At 42.6% G+C, this 27,979-nt stretch overlaps 1 protein-coding gene across 1 annotated transcript in view; it reads right to left on the minus strand.

The window, feature by feature from the left end:
- DISC1 (DISC1 scaffold protein) overlaps positions 1 to 27,979 on the minus strand; it is a 311,403-nt gene that overhangs the window by 161,825 nt on the left and 121,599 nt on the right. Inside the window, 1 exon segment of the mRNA XM_067535895.1 lies at positions 18,965 to 19,067. Within this exon segment, the coding sequence (XP_067391996.1) occupies positions 18,965 to 19,067 (103 nt within the window).

Genomic DNA, 27,979 nt, shown 5'->3' on the forward strand with positions numbered 1-27,979 from the left:
CAGAATCAGGCTCCTTTGAGCTGCCTGAGCAATACACAAAGACCAGATTATACCTTAGAGCAGCAGTTCTCAAACTGGGGTCCACGGACCCAAATGGGTCCTTAGAGAGTGCATAGGGGGTCTGCAAAATATTACAAAAAAATTATCTCACCACACATCTGCATTGCCTAACAATTAAAACCGACAAATCTACTATTTCTGTTCGCACAACATATTCCATGGTGCATGAACAACGCCGTAATGCTCACATTGCATGAGCGTCTACATAAAAAATCTCACTGCTTTGTGATGCAAATCAGAAGTGACATCCTTTTTTTGATGACAGACGTCTTTGGCGGGTAAAAGTGAAATATATTTTTACTGTGTGTGAGCAAATTACATTGAAAATGGATCCGTTTTTAAAACGTCCTTATACTAGTACTGCTAGTTATGCTGAAGTCATGGACAATGCAATCAAAAAGTAAGAAACAAATGAAGAACAGAAAATTTGATGAAAGTTACACTGATTTTGGTTTTATGAAATTTAAATTGGTTTTATGGAATATGCAATGCATTGTATGCTACACTTCCTAACAAATGAAGCAATGAAATCAGTAAAGTTGAAAAGACACCTCAACATCTGGCGTATACAGATAAATCCAGAGGTTTTTTTTCAACAAAAGAAAAAAAGAATACAATTGATAGAAAACTCAAACAACAAACATAACATCAGTTCCAGAAAAGGCGCTGAAAGCATCTTTCTTAACAGCGCATCAAATTGCAAAGAATAAAATATTCTGTGCCACTGGAGAAGAACTGATTTTTCTAGATGCTGTAGAAATGTGTGAAGTGATGGTAAGCGAAGATGCGGCAAAGAAACTTAAGGCTGTACCATTTTCTAATGACACAGTTAGTAGGAGATTTGAATAGCTTTCAAATGATGTAAAATGTCAACTGACTGAAAAGCCACGTACATACATAGTTTGAAATTCAGCTTGATGAAACAACTGATGTTGGTAATGCAGCACAATCATTACATTTAGGTGGGGGAAATTTTGGAAGATTTTCTTTTTTGCCAGGAGTTACCAAAATGGACGACAGGTCAGGGAATATTCAAATTATTGGATGATTTCATGAAAGCTAAATTGCTGAATTGGGAAAAGAATGTTGCTGTTTGCATGGATAGTGCTGCCACTATGACAAGCAATAGGAGTGATGTTTTAGCAAGAATACAAGCCATAAACCCACAGGTAATTATAACACAGTATGTTCCATCACCAGGCCCTCCCATCAAAGAAAATAAAACCTGATTTACATGATGTGCTAAATGCAGCTGAGACAATTATGAATTTTGTAAAGTCCTGGCCTTTGAATTCATGCCTTTTTGCAAAGCTGTGTTTAGAAATGGATGCAGGACACAATAAATTATTGTCATGGAAGTGCGCTGGCTATCTCAGCAGTGTTGGAAAGAACTTTTGAGCTTCACAAAGAGCTGCTGGGTTTTCTTTCTGTGTATAAGCCCAAGATTACCACAAACTTTTCTGATCCAATATGGATCATGAAGCCTGCATACCTTGCAGACATTTTTAACTTGTTGAATGTGCTGAACCTGTCCATACAAGGCAGCAATACAACCATACTTCAGGTGAGTGACAAGATTGCAGCATATCAGAAGTAGAGATTTGGAAAATTAGACCGAGCAGTGGAATCTCAGATATGTTTCTGCTACTGACAGAATTTCTGGATACTAACAGTATGTCCATTGACTATGTCAGAGACAAGAGTGTTACTCATCTTTCAGCTTTGGCAGAGTACTTCAGTGTTTACTTTACAAATATAAACATGGAGGAATATGACTGGGTTCGGGATCTGTTCTCAACTTTTACTATGTCACCTTGCCGTTTGAGTGGAAAAGCAGAACTGGAGCTGCTTGAAGTATCCTGTGACCGCACACTGAAAATGAAGGTTCAGAAACAAACACCTTGGCAGTTTTGACCAACTGTTGTGGCGGAGTATCCAGTTTTAGTTACAGAAGCAAAAAAAGTGTTACTACCTTTCCCAATAACATATATATACACACATGAAGCATCATTCTCTGCCATGATGGCCATAAAGACAAAGTTCAGGTCCCGTATGGAAGCGGAGAACGATTTACAAGTTTGCTTGTCAACCACCACACCAAGAATAGAGAGACTCTGCAGAAAGAAGGCACACCCATCTCATTGGTATCTGTAAGTACTTTTATACCCTTTTTCTTAAAGCATTACTAAGAGTACGTGTTCATATGAAGTACACATATACTTTTGTCAATCAGTTTCCCACTTGGAGGTCCGTGATTAACATTGCATTTGAAAAGAGGTCCATCAACCAAACAAAGCTTGACAATCTCTGCCAGACCAAGAATGTACTATCTGAGTGCAAGATGGAATGATAATTTATGTGACTAGCATGTGCACACACAAAGCATACAAACACAAATATATAACTTTCCCTGCACTATATTTTCTCCCCTCATGTTTTTTCTGTCATCTTATTCCCAGTAGTGTCTTGCTTTTTTCTTATTTTCCACCCCTCTTCCTCTTTCTACCTTTATCCTTCCACTACACACTACCATTCTATCCAATTCACTACTCACCAGTCCTGTCACTCTCTATCCCCTTGATCTATTTATCCCCAATATACAACACTGCACAATGGCTTAGGGGAATAATGGGTTTTGGGTGGAGAGAGGTTCATCTTTTTCTGAAGCATCAGGTATAGGTCACCACTGGAGAGGCAGGATACCGAATGTAACAGATCAATTATATCGTATGTTAAGGCCTATATTCCCAAGGAGCCCAATTAGCCAAGATGTTGAGGAAGGGTATTGAAATGCAGTAGCCACACAGAGGCAGTAGCTGAATTTTCTTCTCCTTGCTTAATAGCATTTCCCGACAGTGAGAAAGTTACAAAGGATGGAAAAGGAACACCAGTGTCTTCTGACGGAACAGCAGCACAATTTATGAATCACGTAAGGAAAGACTAAGCAAACTTTGCCCAACAGAAGGCCATTTTGTCAACTTGCTAGGATTCAGAGGACAATATCTGATTTGCATTAAATTAAGCAGATTGCAGCATGATCTCAAGCAAACAAAGAAGTTAACAATACATTACCATAAACATGTGGAGTAATGGTTAATCATATGTTCACCACCATACGTAGGCAAATTTCTACTCTGACGGCTCTGTCTTACCTAATCAAAATTATCATCAAGAAATGTGAAATGTTTTAAACTAAAGGCCAACCTTCTGCAAGACTTTTAGCACCCATTTGGAAGTAGTCTTACTCCCTAGTATCCAATGTCCAGATTTATTATTTATTTATTACGAGCAGAAACAGCACCAACGCAGTACATTTGGTAAAAGGAGAGTGCTTAAATACATATGCCACACTACTAACCTGTACCTCCACCTTACGCAGACATAGGTCACAAAACAGGGATGCTCTTATCTTTTTAAAAGTGCTAGAGATTCATATCACACAACCAATCCCCAACCAGCTCCCATTTTCAGGCCAGCTATCTAACGAAACAGTTACTAAATGACTCTCACTTACACATCTCAGCTTTCTTTAAGCATCTGTCAGATTTCATTATTTTCAAGAAGAAAATTCTTTTCACACAGCTACAGTATCTGAAGAGACTATATCATACATGTAATCTCTCATCTGCACACATAGCAAATTGACCAAACATTATCTAAAATGGTGGTTTACTTCAGTTCTTCCACTCCATCCCCTAATTATTTTCTCACTATACAAAAATTAGAATTAGAATTCAAACATAAAAAAGTGAAAATGAATTTAAAATAAATATCGCAACAGTATTTTTTTACTTACATGGATCAGTACAATATTCCTCATTACAAAAGGTTATCAAGTTAGCCTTAGCCAATTTATATTTCCTTGCTATTTTGGGGGCATTCATTTGATCTGATCTATAATCCTGCTCCAATAATTCTTGTGCCTCTGAGCCATCTCGCCAGATAAGAATAAACCTTCCTATATTTCCACATCCCTTCCTCATTGATCGCAGGCTATTTTATAAACTTTTTAAGCTTTGCTGGAATAAGCAATTTTTAAACTTTTTAAAGCTTTGATACAATATCTTCACAATAGTTTTATTTTACAATGGTTCATATAAAAAGACACTGACCAAAAAGACTGCATCAATAGTTTTTTCTCAATGGCTTTATCTCTATTATATCCCCACCCTACCCTCACCCCAATCCAAGGAAGCTAACGTTCTTCTTTCTTTGACTCTCATTGATCACATATTTATCTATCTGGGAGATGGTGCTCTTATTAACTGTAGTTCCACTAGAGCTACTGATTCAAAAACAATTAGCTATGTACTAAAGTCCTGTTTATTATGTTTTCTGAAAAATACAGGGCAAGATCCTCAGGTGGTGTAAACTGGTGTAGCTCCATTAATTTCAAACATCTGAGCTGTAAATATTGGTAGAAGGGAGACATGAACATCCAAAGTGGTCTCTAATTTTTTGGAAATTTATTAGTGTCTTCATGATATAACTGGCCTAGTGTATTTATTACATACTTTTCATAAATCTGAAGATTCCCTAACTTTTTTGTTGATTAAATTCTCGATTAGGAAATATTGAAGAGGGAAAAACAAGGTTACTTACCAGCAACAGATGTTCTTCGAGATCTCTTGCTAATGTCCATTCCACTATAGGTGAGTGCACGCCACCATGCACAGTTCCCGGAACTTTTTTCCCCTTAGCAGACCCCATAGGGCCGGCTCTGGTGCCCCCTGGAGTCCCGCGCGCATGCCGCAGTATATGAGGCACTGCCGGCCCTACGCCCCCTTGGTCCCTTCTTTCTGCCAACTCCAGTAGCGGAGACGGGGGGTGGGATGTGGAATGGACATGAGCAACACATCTCGAAAAACATCAGTTACTGGTAAGTAACCTTGTTTTCTTCTTTGAGTGATTGCTCATGTCCATTCCTTTACAGGTGACTAACAAGCAGTACCTTGGAGGTGGGTAGGGGTTACCGTTGAGCTGCCCTCAGCACAGCTCTGCTGAATCCCGCATCCTCTCTCGCCTGCTAGACGATGGTGTAGTGGAACATGAAGGTATGCACCGATGACCAGGTGGCGGCTTTGCAGATGTCCTGCAGGGGCACTCTCTCCAGGAAGGCTGTAGACAAGGCTTGAGCTCTGGTTGAGTGTGCTGTGATGGTTCCCAGAAGTGGCACCCTCATCTGCTCGTAGCAGAACTTGATGCACGATGTAATCCACGAGGAGATACGCTGGGTGGAGACGGGTGAGTCTTTCATCTGGTCCGCCACTGCAATGAAGAGCTGCATCGATTTCCAGAACGGCTTTGTATGCTCGATGTAGAAGGCCAGGGCTCGTCTCATGTCCAGCAAATGCCATCTCCTCTCCTCCTCCGAACTGTGGGGTTTGGGAAAAAACACGGGGAGAAAAATACCTTGGTTACAATGAAATTGGGAAACCACCTTGGGCAGGAAGGCTGGATGTGGCCTCAACTGCACCTTATCCTTATAGAATACTGTATAAGGGGGCTCGAGGTCAAGGCCCTAATTTTGGAGACCCTCCTGGCTGAGGTAATGACCACCAGGAAGGCTACCTTCCATGAAAGCATGAGCAGAGGGCATGAAGCCATGGGCTCAAAGGGGGGCCCCATGAGTCTCAAGAAGACCAGGCTGAGATCCCAGGGAGGCACCGGGTCGTGGACCTGTGGATACAGCCTCTCCATCCCCTTGAGAAACCTGACTGAGATGGGATGGGAGAACAGGGATCTCCCCTTTAGCAGCTGATGGAAGGCCAAAATGGCTGCCAAGTGAACCTTCAAAGAGACCAGCGCCAGACCCTGGAGCTTTAGCTGGAGCAGGTACTCCAGGATTGCCTGCAGAGGTGAGAGGCCGGGTGGAATGCCCCGGGACTCCGCCCAAGAGGTAAACCGTTTCCACTTAGCCCGATACATGACCTGTGTAGAAGGTTTCCTACTGCCCATCAGGACTTGTTGGACCTACACTGGGCAGGTTCTCTCTCCCTCCATCAGGCACAGAGCCTCCAGGCCGTGAGGTGCAGGGAGTCCAGGTCCGGGTGCAACAGGTGACCATGGTCCTGGGAGAGAAGGTCTTGCCGCCTCAGGAGCTCCATGGGCAGGGCAATTGAAAGGTCCAGCAGCATGCTGAACGAGTGCTGTTTTGGCCAGGCCGGAGCGATGAGTATAACATTAGCCCAGTCCCTCTTTATTTGCAGCAGGACCTTGGGGAGGAGCGGAATGCGCAGAAACGCATACATGAGGGTCCCCATCCAGTCCATGAGGAACGCGTCAGAAATCGATCCAGTCTCGCAACCCCGGAGCGAGTAGAACCTCGGACACTTCATGTTCCTGGTCGACACAAATAGGTCTAGTTGGGGAACACCCCACTTCTGGAAGATCATAGCCACCACCTCTGGGTGCAACAACCAGTTATGGCACAGTAGAAACGACTGCTGAGGCGATCCGTCTCGTCATTCCTCACTCCCGGGAGGTGAGAGGCAGTCATGTGGAAATCATGTCTCACAGCAAAGTTCCAGAGACAGATAGCTTCCTCGCAGAGGGCCAAGGACCGTGCCCCTCCCTGCCTGTTTAAATAAAACATAACTGAGGTGTTCTCCGTCAGCACCTGCACCACTCTGCCTGTCAGAAATCGGAGGAACAACCCACATGCTAGGTGAATAGCCCTAAGTTCCTTCACACTGATGTGCAGGCGCCTGTCCTCCTCTGACCAGAGGCCCTGAGCGCTCAGGCTGGCGTTGATGTGGGCTCCCCATCCCACATCCGAGGCATCGGATATTAGGGTAACCAATGGGACCAGTTCCCTGAACGGAACGCCCTCCAACACCGCCCTGGGAGACTTCCACCAGTCTAGGGAGGCTAGGACAGGCAGGAGAACTGTGACCACCCAATTCAGTTGGTATCTGCTCGGCACATATACCGAGGCCAACCACGCCTGAAGCGGCCTGAGCCTCAGGCGAGCTAGTCCACTACATACGTGCAGGCCGCCATGTGGCCTAACAGTTGTAGGCAGTGCCTGGCTGTTGTTGTGGGGCATTGGTACAGCTGGGAGATGATAGAGACCATCGCCTAGAAACAAGGGTGAGGAAGGAAGGCTCTGGCCTGGGAAGCGTCCAGGGTGGCCCCAATGAATTCTATGCATTGCACTGGGGTTAGCGTGGACTTCTGCTCGTTTATGAGCAGTCCCGACCTGCTGCACTTGGAGCAAGTGAGGGTCACGCTCTTCTGCACTTGGGACCTGGACCTGCCCCTCATCAGCCAATCGTCCAGATAAGGGAAGATTTGCACACCCTTTCACCTCAGGTGGGCCGCCACTACTGCCATGCATTTGCTGAACACCCTTGAAGCCGAAGATAAGCCAAAGGGCAGGGCTGTAAATTGGTAGTGGGAGCCAGCCACCATGAAGCGGAGGAAGCACCTGTGGCTGGGGAGGATGGACACATGAAAGTATGTGTCCTTAAGGTCAAGGACAGCATACCAGTCTCCTGGATTCAGGGAAGGGATTATGGAGGCCAGGGAAACCATGCGAAACCTGAGTTATCTGACATATTTGTTTAGATGACACAGGTCTAATATGAGTCTCAGACCCCCCCTTGGGGATGAGGAAGTACCTTGAATAGAATCCTTTACCCCTTCTGCCTTGAGGGACCATAACCACCACTCCTATGTTGAGGAGGGTGTCCACCTCCTGCAAGAGGAGTTGCTTGTGAGAGGGGTTCCTGAAGAGGGACGGAGGGGGTGTTGCTGGGAGGGGTAGAGGAAAATGTATGACGTAGCCCCCAGAGACTATTGCGAGGACCCAACAGTCTGACCCAACAGTCTTTGCCCATTTGGGATAGAAGGGCCTTAACCTGTTCAGAAAAGGGCAGTGCAGATCCAGGAGAGCAGTAGGGGTGCCACCCTCGGGCGCATCATCAAAACTGTCTCCTACGATTGCCTGACCCCTGGGGGGCCCCCTTCTGGGGGGCTGAGGATGAGATGGGGGGTTGATTCCATCTTCTAAATACCCTATTTCTGTAGAGTTGAAAGGGCATAGGCAGAGGCCTTGGTTGCTGCTGCGCCTGGGGCCGTGGCTGCTGCCTGGAAGCCTGTGGTGTGTACAGACCCAGGGAGTGAAGCATGGCCCTGGAGTCCTTCAGACCGTGCAGCTTAGCATCAGTCTGATCAGAGAAGAGGGACGACCCATCAAAGGGGAGGTCCTGGACTGATTGCTGCACCACCTGGGACAGGCCTGAGGATTGTAGTCATGAGCACCTCCTCATGGAAATGGCAGAGGCTATGGCACTACCCGCCAAGTCAGCAGCGTCACTGGACGTTTGGAGCACTGCCCTAGACACTGTGATTCCTTCATCCAGGATGGTGGTGAAGTCTGCGGCCTGGTCCTGAGGCAGAGCCTCAGCAAACCACCAAAGGGAGTCCCACAAATTAAAATTGTATCTCCCCAGGAGGGCCTGATAGTTGGCAATCCTGAACTGCTGGGCTGCCGTGGAATAAATTTTTCTCCCAAACAAATCCAACTTTTTGTTGTTTTTGTTCTTGGGAGTGGAACCAGGCTGACCTTGCCCGTCCCACTGGTTGGCTGTGTCTACCACCAGGGTTCCTGAGGCCTGGTGAGTGAACAGATACTCGAACCTTTCGGCCGGGACACAATATTTTTTTCTCAGCCACCTTCGATGTAGGGGCGACCGAGGAAGGGGTTTGCCACAGGGCCTTAACAATTTTGAGGACCCAATCATGGACTGGTAGGGCCACTCTCGCTGGGGCAGCTGCTGCCAGCATATTGAAGAGGGTATCATTGGCTTCCACGAACTCCTTGACCTCCAGCCCCAAGTTAGAGGCCACCCTCTTGAGCAGCTCCTGGTGTGCCCTGAAATCCTCCAGTGGCACCATGTGGTTCCAGTAGACTGCCTTGTCTGGTGAGGAGGAAGAGGACTGCCGAGACACGTCCTGCGGGAGCTCCCCTGCCTGCTGAAGGGATGCACTCATAGATGGTCCCTCTATGGGGTCTGACTCCTCGTCCGAGGAGTGGTGTCTATAGGCCCTCTCTTGTGCCGGCGGCACGGACTACACCCCCGCTGACAGGGTGGATTGGGGCCCCAGTCCCATCATTGGATGCCCCATGGGGCCCAATAAGGCCATTGTTGTGGCCATTGTCCCTGGGGCCAAGCCAGGGCTGACTGTGCCACCTGCTGTGACAGCTTGTGGGGGCGCTGGCTGTCCCGCCAACTGTCCGTCCTGTGACACCCTGGGCCACTAGACCGACGGTGCAGGGCACCGTCCTCTCGATGCCTCTGACGTGGAGGACGATGAGTACCGCCTCCGTTGCCGCGAGTGGTGCCGACAGACAGAGGCACGCTCTGAAGAGCTCTTGGTACCGGAGCGCCATCTCAGTACCGAGGATTTGCGGTGCCACTTGCCCCTTGGTGATCAAGACCGGCACTGCTCCGAAGTCCACGGTGCCAAGCCGGACTCTGGTGACCAGGTTCCACGTCGGGAACTGCACGGTGCAGGGTTTTCATATGGCGACCGGGTTCCGCACTGCCTCGGTGCGAGCGAACTCCTTGGTGCCGGGGATCTGGAGCAGGAGGTGTCTGAGTGCCACCTGGCGGACCTCGACCCGTGCCACCTCTTGGTCTGCACTGCCTCCGATGCCGGGGAATGGATGTCGGCGCCAAGAGGGAGACTCCGCATCCTGAGTCTAAGCAGGCCAACTCGATGCTGCCGAATTGGAGCGGCTACTGGGGGAGCGTCCTCGCTCTACCCACAGTGGCCGTCTGGCAGGAGATCTTCCTCCCCGTACTAGGGATCTCCGTCACCCTTCGGGGGGACCCAACGTGGGCTTGCCCTGGGACACTGGCCCCTTCTCCCTCAGCGGAGTGGGGGGCGGAGGTGGTGTAGGCAAGGCCAAAAAGGCTCTTGCCGCCTGAAAAGCCTCCAGTGTCAATGGCATCAGCAAGGGCACTCTCCCACTTCCAGGCACTGGAGAAGACTCAACGGGCCATGGCCGGTGCATCTCCGCACTCAACCCCGCCCGTACCGATGGCACATGGGAGTGTCCGCGCTCTGCGCACTGTCTCTTCTTCTTTGGCACCGGGGATGTTGCTCGGTGCCGAGTTGATCCCGGTGCTGGCGGTGCACTTTGCACTGAGATGATGCTCGGTGCTGAGGTGGAGCGGGATGGCTCGGACGCCGGGCGGAGCACTGCCTCTATAAGCAGGGCTTTTAACTGGATCTCTCAGTCCTTCTGAATCCACAATTTAAAAGCCCTGCAGATCTTACATTTATCTTTACTATGCTCTTCCCCCAGGCACTTAAGGCACCAATCCTGGGGGTTGCTGAGCACGAAATCCTTCCCGCAGGAGGCACACGGCTTAAATCCAGGCAACCAGGGCATGGCCCAGCCGCTCTAAGTCCCTCAGGGACTTCTTATCTAACTACACGTAACAACACTTAACAACTACTTAAAACTAACTAAAGTATTTCGAATAACAAAGAGTTCAAATGAGGGGAATAGTACTTGCAGAGTGCAAGGCTAGTTCTAGCAACCGTCACGGGCAGAAAGAAGGAACTGAGGGGGCGTAGGACTGGCAGTGCCTCTCATACGGCAGCATGCGCGCGGGACTCAAGGGGGCACCAGAGCCAGCCCTATGGAGTCTGCTAAGGGAAAAGAAGTTCCTGAAACCATGCACGGTGGCATGCACTCACCTATAGTGGAATGGACATGAGCAACCACGCGAAGAACTACTACCCAGTTTATATGATATCTTATCCCATACCAGCAGAGTGCCTGTTACTTATTGGATCTAGAAATGCAGGGTAAATTATTATTGTTTAATACTAAACAATATTCCTTCTGGCATGAAATAGTTCCAGTGTTTGTCTAAGTTATGATTAAACTCAATTTAACTGGCGGTACTAGTAGACTTTCATATTTGGAATTGCATTTACTCTGGGGTTTTGTTTCTTTCATATAAAAGATTAAATCCTTTTGCACTTTGTGGAACATTTTGCCTGGTACTGTAGATTGATGTATCTGGAATAAAAAGGTGAGTGTAGGTAGAATGTTAATTTTGTTTGAAGCTATCCCACATATCCATGAAATAGCAATGTCTTTCCAATTCTCCAAATTGTAAATATTTTATATTTACATTCATATAACTGATATATATTACTTGATAACTGTATTCCAAAGTACCAATATCTAGCTGAACCTTTGGGCCCATATGTCAGACTTCATCTGATTAACTTTCTACTTTGACACTGTTCCAAAACTATTTAATTTTTTTGACTGTTCCCTTAAGGGAATTATGAGGTTGGCTAAGAACAAAGTAACATCACCAGCATATAAGGCAATTTTGTGCTGCTTATCCTTTAACAATGTTGTTGCAGTGGATTTTTTAAGCAAGTGATTCCATTGCCAAAGTAAAAACCACAGGTAACAGACCACATCCCTGCTTGATGCCTCCTGATTGAATGAAACCTTTTGATTATATCCATTGTTCTTCATCTTCATCTTCACAGCAGATTACAGCTATAAAATTATGTCGATCTAAAAAAGTTATCTGTAATTCCATATTACTCCAAACTAGTCTGAAATAATTTCAATCTACCTGATTAAATGCTTTCTCAGCCTCTGATGCAAAAATACATACATATTTATTTGATTAGTCAGATAAAATAATCCCTCAACAGCCTCTAAGATTATTTTTTGGCTGCCTGTCTCTTCGCTATGTATATAAGTGGGTGATATCTTGCTTAAACCATTAGCCTAAACTTTGCCATTATTTTTTACAGGTTGGTACATACCCCTCAATTGTGTCTCTTTTACAAGTTGTCACTCATTTTTGTCCCTAAATTATTAAAATCCACACATTTGGTGTCCCCTTATTTTACTGCTGAAAATTATTTACATCAAAAATAAATAATAATTAAACAGATTGTAGAGTTGTTTATATTAAAATCCCACTATCTTTCAAATTTCTTCTGTGAATCATGTGTGTCCCTCTGAAGGGACACGCCCTTACACCGGTACGGAGGAGGCTAACCAGCTCCTCTGGGCCTGGTTCCATGCTAACAAGACACACCTGAAAGGCTTGTTCACCCTGGAAGAGGAGGAGCAGTGAAAAGGAAGAAGACTGCTCCACCCAGAGGCTGCTGGTAACAGAGGCAGTCAGGCCGAGGAAGAGACAGTCACGAGACGCACCACTCCCAAAGCTGCCCTGACTGACATCAAAGCAATATGCCACAGGAAGAAGGGTAGAAGGTAAACACTGCAAAGGGTCAATAGATTCTGGGAGACTGAGCCCTTAGTGCTGAAACTCTAGGGGCTGTCTTCCTTCAAGCCAGATCCTCCTCTCTTGCAGTCTTGCAAGCGTAAGGGAAGAGGAGAAGCCATCTGCCTGTGGGTGGTACCCTCAGAGTGCTCCCCCAAGGGCCGCCAACAGGGGGAAAAGAGAAGGTAAACAATGGACAGTGGGACTTGCAAGGGGATCCAGGGAGCCCTGCCCCCCACAGTCCCTCTCATTTGGGGACTGTTGCACATCATGCCCCACATTTGGGCCTTGGCAGATTGAGAGATATGAGTTAGCAGGATGTCCAGACAGTTCAACATTTACTTGCTTAGGAAAGAGTAGTAGAAATGCTTCTTTTATTGATGCTGTAAGCTTCTTCTCCATCAATATGGTATTGAAAACAACTGCCAATGGGTTTATAAGGACTTCTTGAACAGTTTTACAGAGGATGCCAGTCTACACCAGAGGCTCTATCTGATTTAAAATCTGAGATAACTGTCCCTCAACATCATGTCCATTAAACCAATTAACACAGCATCCACCCTCAAGGGAGCTTTTTCACACAGCATCTAATAATTAGTTTCTAAATATATATTTAGTAAAATAACTGAATATTCTGCATCTTTGTGTGTGTCTTAGTGTCCCTTAATGGACCATGAATGTGCATATGATTCCTGCTCTAAATGTCATTTCTGATTACAGTCAACCTATTTAGCCTTGTGTCTTGATTATTCATTTCAAGTCAGATCCCTGCATTTCTTTGGGAATTATTTTCTTTTTTTCTTGCTCATCCTCAGTGTCCTTCCCTGGCAACTCAGTATTTCTTTCTACAAGTATCCAGAAAGACTGAATAATTTACTTCTCTTCTTTTAGATCTTTAATAATGGTTTTATTCTTCTAGGATAACTAACTTTGAATCAGAAACTGCATCTGTATCTTAGTTATTTTCCCCCCTCTCCCTGCAGTTCTTTGGTTGACTTTATTTTTCTGCACAGCCTCAGTATATCAGCTGATAAATCCTGAAATAGCTGGATTTTATGATCTTGGCAGAAGATATCTTTTTGCTCCCTGACTTTTTCCATCAGGAGGTCTTTTTGTTGACAGTAACATAACTGTACAATTATGTCCCTGCGACAATTTTTTATGCTTGAAGAAAGAACACTGTTAGCACTATCTGTTGTTACTTCCTCCACTGCACTATGATTTAAAATGTCCTCAATGATATTCTTAACTAATAGCATAAAATGGCCTTTCTCCAAGCTTCAAAGACTTCTTTTATTCTCACCTTGTTCCTTCTTTCACAGTTCTCCAGATCACCAACGGTAGAGATCATGGGTTAAAATTAAAAAGTGTCTATATGACGTAGGAAATGTCTTAGGAAACTTTTGAAAATGGGACTTAGGCTCCTAAATCGTTAGGTGCTTTTGAAAATTTTACCCCATATTTTCCACTCATCTTTCACCTGCTTGACTCTGGCCAGCAGATTCACTAGTACATATACATTCTCTCAAACTCTGATTTCAACAGTATCTTTTTCCTACAGCCATTAGTTTAGAGTGAATTTTCATTCTGAACAGAGCTGGTCAAAAATTCCTTGACAGGACACTTTTCTGTCAGAAAATGCTGATTTCATTGGAAGTAACAATGTTTTGTGGAGACTATTCAATTTCTCCAAAATTGCCATGGAAGCCAGGCAGGAGAACCCACGAAACCCAGGGTCCGCAGCAGCTTGTCAGGAAGACTACCCAAGCTGGAGACCCCAGAGTTTCCACACTCCAGGGCTCCAGAGCAGCTTGCCATGCACTCTGCTCTGGAGCTGAGCTTCTTTTCCCTTTCCTGGAGAATTTTGAAAATTTGGGGGTTTGTTTAAAATCTGAATTAAACCAAATTTCAATATATTAAAATCCTCCTTGAAAGGAGAATCCTCTTTTCCCACACAGCTCTATTCCGAGTGCTTTAATATACCTTAGAAGCACTTTTATGTCAGCTTCGTTAGCAGGAAGGGTCTTTTTTCCCCTCAGGTGTAAGCAGCTAGGAGCCATTTGTCTTCTACAGAAAGCTGAAACAAATCTCTCCAAATTAACATTTTACTATGTGAAATAGTTTAAGGATGTGATTCCTCTTGGGAGTACTCCGTAGAAGCCTTCTGAATGAATTTTTAAGTGGATGGTGACTTTTGGTAGTCAGTGGAAATGGATTCTGCAGTTTCCCACTCTGCACTGGAGCTTCAAGATACCAACCCTGAAAAGTGCCCCCTAGTAGTGTTAAAACATAAACCTGTGTCATCATGTTTTGTAATAACTGATTTTTACCCATTTTCCTTTTATTTTTTTAAACATGATGATGATTTTCACTCTCATAAAAAGTTACCATATCAACTGTCTGGAGATTGAAGTATTGTGTTTAGCCATAGAACAAGGACATCACTAGTAGCAACCATTCAAGCTGCCCCACTGCCTCTCAACGTGCCTCAATTGTGACATGGAAAGCCCATCTATACATGGAGGGAAGAAGTTCAGTCTCAGTGGTCCACCCAGGTCATTGCCTGAGAGGACCAAAAATAGTGCACATTAGGATGAATAACTGCGTGACTTAGATGGCTGTCCACTACAAACTACACTGAGGCCACCAAATATCCTGTAAGCCATTCGACAGCCACCAGATAACAATTTTTGGTCACTATCAACCTGCATTTCAACAACTAATTTTTTCCCCCACAATTTTGTTAAATATAGATTTTAAGGACACCAGCAAAATCTTAACATCAGTTCCACAATAGCAGCTGAAGTCAATAGATGGAAGCACAGATGGACTTTATTATTATTGACTATCATTTTTACAACACTATAGATTTACATGGCACTGTGCAAACACAGAAACAGATTTATTAAAGTTATTTTAACATGTTATTATATGCCAGAATTAGAAGAGAATTCTTTTAATCGGTCATTAGACTAACATTTTAAGGCCGTAATTACCTACTACGGTATTTAAAAGGACAGTCAAAGTTCAAGTTTACTTTTTGTTTAGTATTACTTCCAAGTAGATGAACTAAGAGACATGTTACATGTGGGAATGAATGTAAATAATGAAAAGTCTCAAATATAAGATGTGGCATGTAAAATTTCAGTTTTCATGGCTCAAATAAGTCTGCAAGTAACAGTGAAACAATCTATACCAAACATCACTTGAATTCAGTCTTAGTTAATATTTTTTTTATTCAGCCAGAACCCAACATAAACAGTAATATAACTTACTAATTCTACCTACTATAACTGCATTGTTTTACTTGGGAATATTTGCTCATTGCCTACTTGCTCAATTTTTTCTGATAATGCTGTATTCGTGCAGGGCTGTAATAATGCATATCCTGCCATACTAAACTAGTACTACTACATTTTACCATAGTGTACCTATTGCTGGAAGCAAAATATTTCTCCTTGAAATCTAACAAAAACTGAATGCTTTTTGGAGTTACACATAAAAAAGACACATAAGGAGTATTTCACACCAATACATCTTTCAAATAGTGTGGCATTATCCTACAGAAAACCATTAATTATTTATTTCTATCAACTTTTGTCTACAAGGTCTCCAAGTGCATGCATAAATGAAGAAACTAAGAATTTAAGGGGAAATAAAAGTGACATTGATTTACAGATGAGAAAAAAGTTCAAGTAATACAAAGTTACTGCACAGTAGCTTTTGCCCTGTGGGGACTCTGGTCTCTCACTACCCAAACTAGCAAAGGCTGAGAGTATTCTAAAGAAGCATGGTGTTCATTTTCTGAGGAAAAGAACACGTTGCAGTTCCTCCAAATAACCACTTTGGCCTGACACTCAAGAGTGGCATTTATGGATTCCAGAAAGAGCTAAGCCAACCATACTTAGCCAGTGGGACATTGTTGTGATTCAGCACCAAATGGTGTGTGCAGATAGGGGAAAGTAAACAGGGAATAAATAGGAACCCTGGCTCCATAGGAATTGGCTCCATTGGAACCCCACTGGCTGCATGTTTTGTGTACACATACACAGGCAGGAGCAAAGCTAACAAATCTGAGGGAAAAGAAAAGTGGTAAATAAACTATCCAGGTCAGTACACTGAGAAACAGTGTATCAATATCCACCATTACAGATGTGTCTGCCGCTTTCCTGCCATATTTTAAAGAGTGTACAGTAAATAGAATATTTGGTTTTCTTCTCTTCAGCTAGTATGCAGGTTTTATCAACAGCCACATCAAAATTTACCTATAAGTCAGCAGAAGAACCACAGCACCCAAGTCATCAAATCACATCCACGCTTAATTCAAAAATTAAAATAATGTTACTTCCTCTCTACTTTAAATTGTCTCACTCTGTTGCTCACAGATCTGTGTTACTCTGTGGTAAGGATGAAAGAAAATTGTAGCAACACATCACATTGAGCATAATTTTGCAAAGATGCTATGCCAAGTGCCCCCCTCCCCAACTTCTCCCACTGACTTCAGTGGGGGTTGAGGCTACACAGCACCACCCAGCTCCCACTAAATTCAGTGGGATTTGTGATTTACATTAGGCTCAGCACTTTGCAAGTGCTGGCTCATATTCAGAAAATAAAACGCCTCCTAAACTGCAATACAAAGGTATACATCAGACTGACAGTGTCAAAGGCTTTTCACTTTCTACCTGTACTCTTCTTTCTTTTCCCTAGAGCACAACTGCTTAAAGAAAAATCTCAGGAGCCTTGCACTCCTCCCTAGCCAGAGGCCTGTGGACATTTGCAACGGCAGTAAAAGTCAGGTTTCTGTCCTTTTACCAAGTTTTATTACATCTTTGAAAAATATTATTTAATCTTCAAAACCCCATTAGTAATGAAGAAATGCAAACAAGTTACCTGAATCACTCATATCAAACAAACACTGTCCGTGCAGAAAAACAAAAAGAGCCAATGGAAGCAATCAGTATGAATTTACAGAACTGAAGTCCATAATCCTTACTCATGGAAAACTTCCACTGAAGTAAATGGGAGTTTTTCTTAGTTAGGATTGCAAGATTGCACCCAAACAGATTATTCAGTCGAAGAACAAACTCCAGAATAATTTGCTTCTGTTTTGTCAGAGGTTAACAGTTATCGTGCCTGCTAGCATATGAAAGTAAAATATAAACACATCTGGGAAGGGGAAAATGAAGGAACACTTTATAACACCCATAACATCCTTGAAATACTCTGGAATAGAAGAGCTTTTCAGAGGGCCAGAGTGAAAAAATAGTAATTTGCTGAGAAACAGTGCTGTCACTTCTAAAAAGGCATGCAACAGCAACATATTCATAGCACTAAAAAGATAGTTTACATGGGCATTAAATTATCTCCGGCATCCATTGCTGAACCCTAAGCGACCTCTTCTAAAAACTGTACAAAATATTTTGCTATGGAAGATTTCAAATGGTGAACATGTTCTGTTTTCTGAAAGTGTCAGAATCTGATGCACCAGTTCTTTCAAGCTTCTTCACTCTCGCAACACAAAGCAACTGTAAATTTGGTTTCTGGTTACTTTGCATCATGACAGAAATGTGAAGCAGCTGGAGAATACTGGTGAATCCGGCCTATGGTTCCTAAAAACACACAAATGCGTATTTTTTTAACATATGCACAAGAAAATCCATTACAGCTCTGACCTTGCAATCCTTACCCAAGCAAAACACAATGGGCTCTATTCTGTAGTGTAAGAGACTCATGAAAGACAATGGAAATTGAGGATGCGTGGCATCTTGCAGGATCAGAGCCCTAATTATTTCCATTTGGATTTTATTTGATCCTGAAGTCTGTATTCAATTTTTACATTTTTCGGCTGTAGAAAACAGTACAGTACATGTGATGCCACCATGCTTTATTTTAAAATTATTTATGCTTTTATAAATAGTATTATAGCTTCTAATTAAGAGAGTAAATAGCCGCAGCACATGTCATGTGTCCTTTTGGCACATATAAAATACACACTGGCCTTTTTCTTTAATTTGATGCAAGACTGAAATAACTTTTTGTGCCTGAATCCGTATCTCCTTTAGTTTGGCTTGCCTTCTGCAGCAGGTGCCTAATGGAGAGGTATCTAGTTACACGTGTGGGAAAGACTTACTGAATTACTAAAGCCAGCTCTTTAATTTAGAAACAAAACTATGTTTAGTCTTTTTTCCTTAGTAAATGGTGCAATAATCCCAAATAAGTGGCAGGTAACGCTGTTATGAACCGGGTTCTGTATTCACATTTCAGTGATTGCTGGTTGTAAATAATACACAGGAGTGTTCCCAAGACCAAACCGCTCTTTTCCTGCCAACATTAGTTGTTTAACGATCTGAATAGCAGAAGCTACCATGTATTCCATTTTAAAGTGTCATTTAAAACCCATCCATATAATTATTGTACTTTTTTGTGGCTCTTCTGATACTGAAGAATAGTAGGTACTTTTAACATCTAAAAGTCGGGAAATCTACCGATTGCATATTTATATATTTGGACTATAGTGAAGATAGCACGTTCTCAGTATGACTATTACATATCCCCATCACTAAACATTTTCTAAGACATTGTTGTGAAAATGTCCATCTCTCTTATCACATAAACCTTACCTGATACAGCAAGCATTTTGGCTTCAAGTAGAGCTGGTAGTTGGGTCTCAATATCACTCACTTTCCTCCTCAAAGTACTGCACAGTTTGTGACTTGTACAAACCTAGATTGAGGCAGACAGCCATGATATACAATTCATTCATGGAAAAATATAAAGACAATTTAAATAGGGCTTCAAATGTTCTTGGTTTTCAGACATGACATAATATTTTACCATAAGGTAAAAAGCTTAATAAAAACTGATGTGTGATAAAGACATGTATCAGAATTCAATGGCTTTGCCACACATTCCAATATAAAACTAGAAAACAATGTATTAGCTATCCACATGAGAACTAACAGAGAATGTTTCACTAGTAGATACTGTGACTGAGTTTAAGAGGAAGGCCAGGATCATAAACTTCGTATCAACGTCCTATTTTCAATAATGGTGCCTAGTAACCAGTGGAATTTAGGCAAATAGAGGCTTGGGATTTAAAAGTGAGTAACACAAAATGCACAGGTAATTTATTTAAGATAACTTCCCGTATCCCTTCTTAACTGGAAACATCAAATTCTGCTATGCTACTTTGGGTGGGCAGTGGAGGGAGCCTACAGTAGTTCAAAACACTGTAGTTAGTTTCATGTGCAGTAGCTGCTGCTGCTGCATCAATATGTACTGCAGGGTTTCTGCTGGAAGACTTCTGTGATGCTTCCCAGGAGCACTCAGGATTGTGAGGCATCTCGCTACCACCTCCCTTAGCTGGAGCAAGCCTTGCCTGTGCCTGCCGGGAGTCAGCTCCCCAACTCCACTGGCCACGGACAACAGAAGCAGCCCCTCTAGGCCTCAGACGCCCCGCTGTCTCTCTCTAGCGATAGGCACGGTCCCATCATCGAGTCCTCTGAGTGTCTCCCTGGAGTGTCCAGCTGCTGGTTCACTGGCCACTCACAGTATTCACAGATTCGCTTCTTCCAAAGAAACAGTAGCCCCTCAGATTCCCAGTTCCACCTCAGATCGCTGCTCCACTCAACACATAGCACTTAAATATGTTTACAGTGAAATCAAGTGTAAGTTTATTAAACAAAACACAGAGATTCAAGTGATAACAATCAGAAATATTTTAAACAAATGGCAACATATAAAATAAAATCATAACAGGCATTTTAGATCCTAGACTTAATTAACTAGATACTCCCATGTCTTGTAAAGTTTGACTCACCTAAAACCCTGCAGTGCTTTACAGTCAGGCTTGGCTGTGATCCTCCTTTCATGAGGCAGACATGCTGTCAGCTTGCCTCCTACATGAAGGATTCAGTGTGTTTCTTTGTCCCCACTAGATACACCAGAACACTCCTTATTCATAAACAAGACACCTCCTGCTGTTCGTTTCATCTTGTAGATTTCCTTTCTTGTAGATTTTGCAATTTCTTATTTAGCTGGGAGGTAGGGGGGTTCAGTATTCATATAGTCATAAAATACAGAATACCCAAATGACCAGACAGAAAGATAGTATCTGTTACCTCCAGCCTGAAAGGAACATATCAGAGATATGTCACTTCTTGGTGACCTGCCTAAATGCCAAGACTTTAAGAATGTAATTTTTAGTATAGTTACATAATTCCTTACATATATACATATGTACACACACACATTTTGCAAGGATTAGGATGACCAGGGAGCCACTGGCTCTCAGCAGAGACGTCACATGCTACCCTTCAGTGAACTATTATGCATATCTCCAACTCAGAGGATCCACATAAAATCATATGCATCTCCTGTGCCTTTTGTCATTTGGCACCAAGTCACAATTTCCAGGTTCAAAAATATCACTGGATTTGCCAGAGAGACTGTGAAAAGCCAAAGCACAGGACAATAGCTAGTATGGGGGATGGAAAGAAGAGAAAACGGATATGAAAACAAACAACACTTCTGAAAAATTTTGCATACCATATGTAATTTACAGCTCTTACATTTTCCCAGGCTCTTTATTTATCAGATTTTAGAGCTCCCAATGGAAAAAACAACAAAACAAAAAAATTTCTTTTTGTAAAGGTTCATATCAGTGTGGCAGTCAACACCCTTGGTTTTAAAAACAATCATCAAACAGTTGCCTAATGTGACTGTGATGGGGTAGATAAATCCCACGCTGTAGAGAGAGGGGTGCAGAATTATGAGGCATGCTCCAGGGAGTCTCATCACAGCAAGGTGGCAGGTGGAGAGAGGCAGATCTGCACTCACTGCTATGGAGGGGTTATACAAGGAGAGTATCTCTAAGAGAAGGAGTGTTGCATGAAGCAAGGACTCTCCAGCCTGCAGAGGCCCTTGGGCTGCATTGCAAAGGACAACCACAAGCCACAATGTGCCCCAAGGAGGAACAGAGGGACAGGAAGGGAACAAGAGAAAGGTGTTTGTTGGACCACAGCACCCAAGACAGCTCCTGGATCAGACCCTGGTGGCGTGGGAGGCTTGAATTGTTGTGCTGAAGACTGGGAAATCATTATTATAGTTATTGCTTTACATTTACATTAGCCATACATAGAAGGAATGGGAAGGCCCGGTTCCCCTAGCCCGCACTGGTAGGCAAGGCCACCACTACAGACTCTTACCGCTATGTGGGGCCAACACTACAGACTTTAACCATTAGGAGGGGCTTGCCCCTGCCCTGCCCGCCCCCCCCCCCCCCCCCCTCTCCTACTGTCACTTGGGAAATCACAGCAGTGGATGGAACCTAATGTAGAACAACAGTCAAAAAAGGCACTGGCCATCTTTGAGGAAACTGGATTTGAACTGAAATTTCAGGGGAAGGCTTGCTTGCCTTTCCCACTCTCCTTGATGCTCTGCCTTCCTCAGTGATGCAATGCAATGTACATATAAACGGAGAAAAATACCACTGTTGTGTGTTACATACATAGAATATCTGTTGGTAAATGAATTATACTTTACACCCAACTATTGTAAGAATATCAGCAGATGCATTCAGGAGGCTTATATTAACTATATAAAATTAACTACAATACTTAGAGCTCATTACATTTATTTATTACATATATCCCTTTATGGGGGTTGGACTAGATGACCTCCTAGGTCTCTTTGAACCCTAATCTTCTATGATTTTATGATTTCAGATAAGAACATCTGTTAATCATAATTGGGTCAGCTATTCTTTTAGCCAATAAAACTATCCTTCAAGCTGTCACTATTAATATAGAACCCCTTTCTAAATCTTCCTATTAAATTGTAATACACATACTTCACACAGTAATACACAGTCACTGCTGTATATAATTTAATTTCTCCCAGTCTCCAGATATTCCACTTGATTTTCTGCTCTGTATTCCACCTAATTTATCCAATAATTTTCTTGTGATGGTGAAGAACGAGAAGAGGTGGGAACATGTGCAGAGACCCAGGCCTCATCTAGGCTTTGCCTACTGTGAGGAGAGAGGCAGAGGCAAGCCAACACAATGGAGATAACCTTAAATTTTAAACTTTATTAAGGAAAAATCCAGAAATTTGTCAAGAACAATACTTCAAATTATATTATTATTCTATTATTTATATTATATTAACATCCAATACTTGCGTAGGAAAATAATAAACTGTAAGTTACCATCCCAATAAAAGATGTTTTTCAAGCAACATGCTGTGTCACCTCAAGAGGTAATCAGCTCCTCCTCTCTTACTTCACCCCAGCAGTCCCACCTTCACCTCTCTCCGATGCTCCTTTGCTTCGACTCTGATGACCACACCTCTTTCCAGCAGGTTCACCATGCACGAAAGCTCCTCGCCCAGAGGGCCACACCCATTCCCCAGGCACCCAAACTGTATTCTGTCAGTGTCCCAGTGGTCCACCTCACCAGTCATATGCTCTGTGCTCCTCATGGCTGGGCTCCTTGCACACGGCCATTCACAGTCCAGCTTCCTCAGCAAAATCCCCTTTTCACCCAACACTGCCTCTTTGCATCTCCTTTTTTTCTAACCACCTTCAAGCTGCCCTCCTCCAGCTTGAGCCGCCCTTTCACTGGCTCTCTCTTCCCCGAGGACAGCACTCTGTGCTGCTGCACCACAGCTTCAGCAAGTGCTAGTGCTAGGGTGGGTAACTACAAATGTGCCAGAAAATAGCCCTCAGTTTCTTCTCTCTCAACTCTCCAAATTAATCTTAAAAAAAAAAAAAAAATTAAGTGATTTCTGTCACAGTGGTACTCTCTCTCTATGGGTACTGGGTGGGTGGCTCAGGGGATTGGTAATTACATAAGGAATCTTTCCTCTCTAGGAAATCAGTGTGAATATGTCCAATGCTAGTATGACCTTAAAGTCATTACCATCAGTCAGCTGTTTGGTAATTATGTGAAATGAGTTGGTAGATTTTATCTAGGTCTCAATGAACAGTGTGTCCACATCACAAGCTCCACCACCAGAATTGGTGCTTATTGGCAGTCTTATTAACAGCTTAAATAGAGAAGCCATAGGCTGAATGGGGGCTCAATCAACATCTAGAGATGGTTCCTCTAGAACAGCTAGCTCATGGGTTAGGCTCTGCAAATATCTGTGCCTTAACTGTTCTGTGGATAAATTCTGGACTTTAATCTTCAGGGATGTCAAATGGTACCTTTCAATAAAACTAAATGAAAGAGTTAGGGGAACAAAATACTAACTTAACTTTCTTTAAGCTACTCATATCACTGCTATTTTACATTGATTACATTCTTTAGATCCCCATTTCTTTAAAAAAATAAACAAGCATTCCTTTCACTATCTCCATAGTGGCTTCATTACAATAACTTATCCAATTACAAAAGGAAGTTTTCCATAGCTAATGAAAATGCTGAAGATTCAAAAACCCAGCAACCTCCCTCCTCTTTCTCTGTCTAAGATAAAATATATCATTTAATCGTATCTGCCTGGTTCAAACAGCTCATATCTTTGTGATCCCAACTCTACTTCCCCATCGTTCTCAGTGACCAACACAATATACATCAATCATATCTATGATGAAAGCCAAGGACTGAGAGCTAGGAACTACTGAATTCTATTCCTAACTTTAATAATGAGCTTAGGGCAGTTACTTACAGCCAAATCCTGCAGGCTTTACTCAGGAAGAACTTCCACTTAAGTCAATGGAAGTTAAGGATTTAGAATTTGGCTCTTACCCCTTCTGCCAATTTCCACATACGTATAATGGGAACAAAATACCTATTTACCTACCTCATAGGTTGTTAAGAAGTTTACCTACAGTGGTTCATGTTTGTAAAGTAATCTGAAGATGAAAAACAGCCAAATAGTACTGTCCTTATACCACTGGACATTAGGGGTCTAATCTGATATTCCTCACACAGACAAGTCTCAGTTTGAAGTCAATGGGAGTTTGGACTGCGTAAGAGTTATGGAACCAGGCCATGTCTGAATTCATATTTAATGTAGCTTTTGGTTTTATATTACAACACAACTTTCATGGGGCTTTTAAAAAAATATTCTGTGTTTTTCATATATAGTATTCCAAAGAGCTTTAGGGCAAGTAGAAACCACTTAAATGTAGGGCCTAATCCTGTAAATCTTTATTCAGTAATCTTTACTCACGCAAGCAATCCCATTGCAACAACTGGGATTTAGGCAAGAAAGGAGTCTTAGGATCAAGCCCTAAGAAAACAAATACTGACACAATATTTGCATAACAACATTCTTTTCCATGTGTGACGTGCGAACTAGAGAGGCAGGAATCAGGGGAGCAGTGTGGGCTAACACATTAAATTAACATATTTTTTTCAAAAGTGGAATGGGGTCTTCAGCATTCACCGTAAAACAATTGCTTAGAAAAACAGGGAGATGGAAGCTCTGTTCAATGTCTAAAGCAAAGGGCAGCATCTCTGTCAACACCACACGTCTACGTGATGTATGTACTTCAGCATCACTGCTTGTTATTAGCTCAAATCCTGCATTACTTCTTGAAGGAAGAGAATAGGTGGAGGAGCCTGTTCACTTTATTAAAATGCAGTGTGTGGCTTTTGTCACCCCAACTAAAAAATGATGTAGCAGAAACAGAAAAGATAGAAAAAGCCAGTGTAAATATTAGCAGCATAGGAGGCTAAAAGACAACTATCATCAACGAGAGATTTTTCCTTAAACAGAAGAGATTAAAAAGAACAGCACAATTTACTCTGAGAGAAGAATAGGAAGAGATATGATAAAGGTATATAAAAATAAATGAGTTGGAGAAGGGTAATATTGTGCTTCCTATTTATCCTCTGTAATAAACGAACAACAAGGAAATGCAGTGAAATTTTTAAAATATTTTTCTCTCTTTAAAATGAGGTATTTTAAGAAACAGATGAAATCTGTGGAATTCACTACCATGTGTGAAGCTAAGTAATTTTTGTGACAAATGAGTGACCTAGGAAGCATGGAAACTTCAAAAAGCTATTAGACTGAGATGTGCCAGATGCTATAGCTACTGGGATTAATAATGTACTTTTGTATCTGTAAATGTTATAGGTATCTTTGTGAACTAGGGACAGTATTCTAGCTCCATGGGGGAGGGTTACTGAGCTTCCCCTAGGAACTAAAATTAATGGGCAGTAATTACTGCAGATCCTGGGACAGGTAAACAGCTTCAGAGAAATACCACCCTCTGCAGTTAATTGCATATACTACTTCTTCAGACTGGGTTCAAGATGCCCAGGAGACAAAGAAAGAACTTGTGGTATAAAGGGTCAGTTGGAGCTCATTTTGATTTAAAAACTGCCATGAGTTTGTAACCAAAAGGGCAAAACCCTGCTCGAAGGGTTTGAAGGACTGGAACTTGCCAGGGTCTCCCATGTGGAAGATGGTAAGGTTAGCATGCATGTATATGGTTTGTTGTTTTATTATATGTTTTATGTTAAATGCTACTGTCCTAAAATGTATTGTGCTCTGCAAAGGCTGGCTGGTCACTGGCAATCTTGACACTGTCCCTGAGACAGCAAACGACAGGTGCTGGTCCCTGATGAATTTCCAGGGGACCGCAAACCTAAACTCCTGATCTGGAGGGAGAGGGATGCATGCCCCCACCCACAGAGAGGTGACGACTGAAGGCTTGAGACCTAAAGGGGTAGCTGTTAGCAGACCATGGAGAGAGCAGAAATGCAGTTAATCCCAGAATTGTGACAATTTTAATAGAGAGACAAGGTGGGTGAGGTAATAGCTTTTATTGGACCAACTTCTGTTGGTGAAAGAGACAAGCTTTCAAGCTCCACAGAGATCTTCTTCAGCTCTGTGGAGACTGAAAGCTTCTCTCTTTCACCAATAGAAGTTGGTCCAATAAAAGATATTACCTCACCCATCTGGTCCCTCTCACAGTTTGGGACTAACACAGCTACAGCAACACTGCAAACCATTTTCATAGTCAAACAAGGATTAGACATTTAAATATGAGTAAGAAGAACAGCCGAAGTAACAGCAATGTTCCCCAAAGTGTGACGTACACCTCCTGTAGAATTGTGACAAACCAGCTAGATAAGGTGGAGAGCAGACAGAGCTCTCAATTCATAGAATCATGGAAGATTAGGGTTGGAAGGGATTTCAGGAGGTAATCTAGTCCAACCCCCTGCTCAGTGCAGGACCAACCCCAACTAAATCATCCCAGCCAGGGATTTGTCAAGCCGCTCCCTAAAAATAATTGTCAGTGAGGGATTCAGCTTTCATTTAAAAAAATCTCCAGATGTTATGGCTGTAAAATAAACATTCAAAATGTGATTTCTGCCTGAGATTGGAGAGACCCTGAAACAATAGTTCTGAGGTGTGAAATGTCGCTCAGATGCCAATGACAACACCTTAAATGTCACCACTGTTAACTACATCACTGCTCATTAAAGCATGTAAGAAAGGAAAGGAAGTGTATCATCACGTTATGAAGAGCTACACCAGCATTTCCCAAAGTGTGGGTGGGGAAGAAATGCAGTGATATATAAATTAAGAAAGGTTGTCATTTAAGAACACAGAGCTGTTGGGCAGGGATAAGATAGACAGCGATATGGACTAGCAATCTTTGTGTTTCAGGATATAAACTGAATACTGGCCAAAATCGGGTAGAAATTTCCTTTCCCATTATAAAGCATCATAGAATTAAGCATTTTAATGCTATTTTAACTCTTCCCCCCAAAGTATCCCACAATTGCTCACTGTCAGAGAAAAAGGTACTAGACTAGTGGATCATTGATCCATTATGGCATAAGGAATCGTATATTCTTTCTAGTGGCCGGACAATATGAAAAACAAGAAACTGAAAATTTGATTGGAGAAAGAGAGAGTAGCAGCAGAATATGTGATGAAAGCAATAGTGGTAACCCAATTACATTTACAGGGTTTGGAGGAACTACCAAAATAATTATGCCTTTGGTGAGAGGAAAGTGAAACTCAACTCAAGTGTATCAAGTACCAAAAACTTGCACCAAAAAAAAGTTAACAGTATAAGTATCTACATTTGTTAGATATTATAGACCACAAATGCAAAAACAGATATTATGCAAATATTTCATATACAAAGTAAGTGCCAGTGAGCACAAAGACTGTTGTGTGTCTGCATATTCTGCCTGCTCAAGCAAATATATGTGTAAGTGAGTGTGTGTATGAGCAATTGCATACTTCCTGCACACAGTTTGTAGCCACAAATTAGTATTTTGTGCATGCCATTTAAAGCACCGCTGTTTGAAAATGAAACCCCAAATCTAATAGTACACATGGTGTTGCTTCGCTACTGGAAATTCACTGGGAGTTGGGCATCTAATTTCCACAGGTGCTTTTGAAAATCTCACTCAATGCACTTGACAAGCATGCGTGCCACTAACTTCTATGTAAAAACATAAACTACATGGTAACTAACCTCCCGAGTCTGCAAACAGCTAAGCATTGCTTAACTTTACTCATATGAGAAAGTGACATTAATCAGTGGGACAATTCATATGCTTAAATTTAAACAAGTGTGCTAAGTGTTTGCAAAATCAGGACCTATTGGAAGATGATATAAAAATGAAAGTCAACTCAGGAGAAAATACAATTCTCAA

This window comes from Emydura macquarii, unplaced genomic scaffold, assembly GCF_026122565.2.
Source record: "Emydura macquarii macquarii isolate MOO-44397 ecotype Brisbane River unplaced genomic scaffold, CSIRO-AGI_Emac_v2 contig_3517, whole genome shotgun sequence".
Taxonomy (NCBI): domain Eukaryota; kingdom Metazoa; phylum Chordata; order Testudines; family Chelidae; genus Emydura; species Emydura macquarii.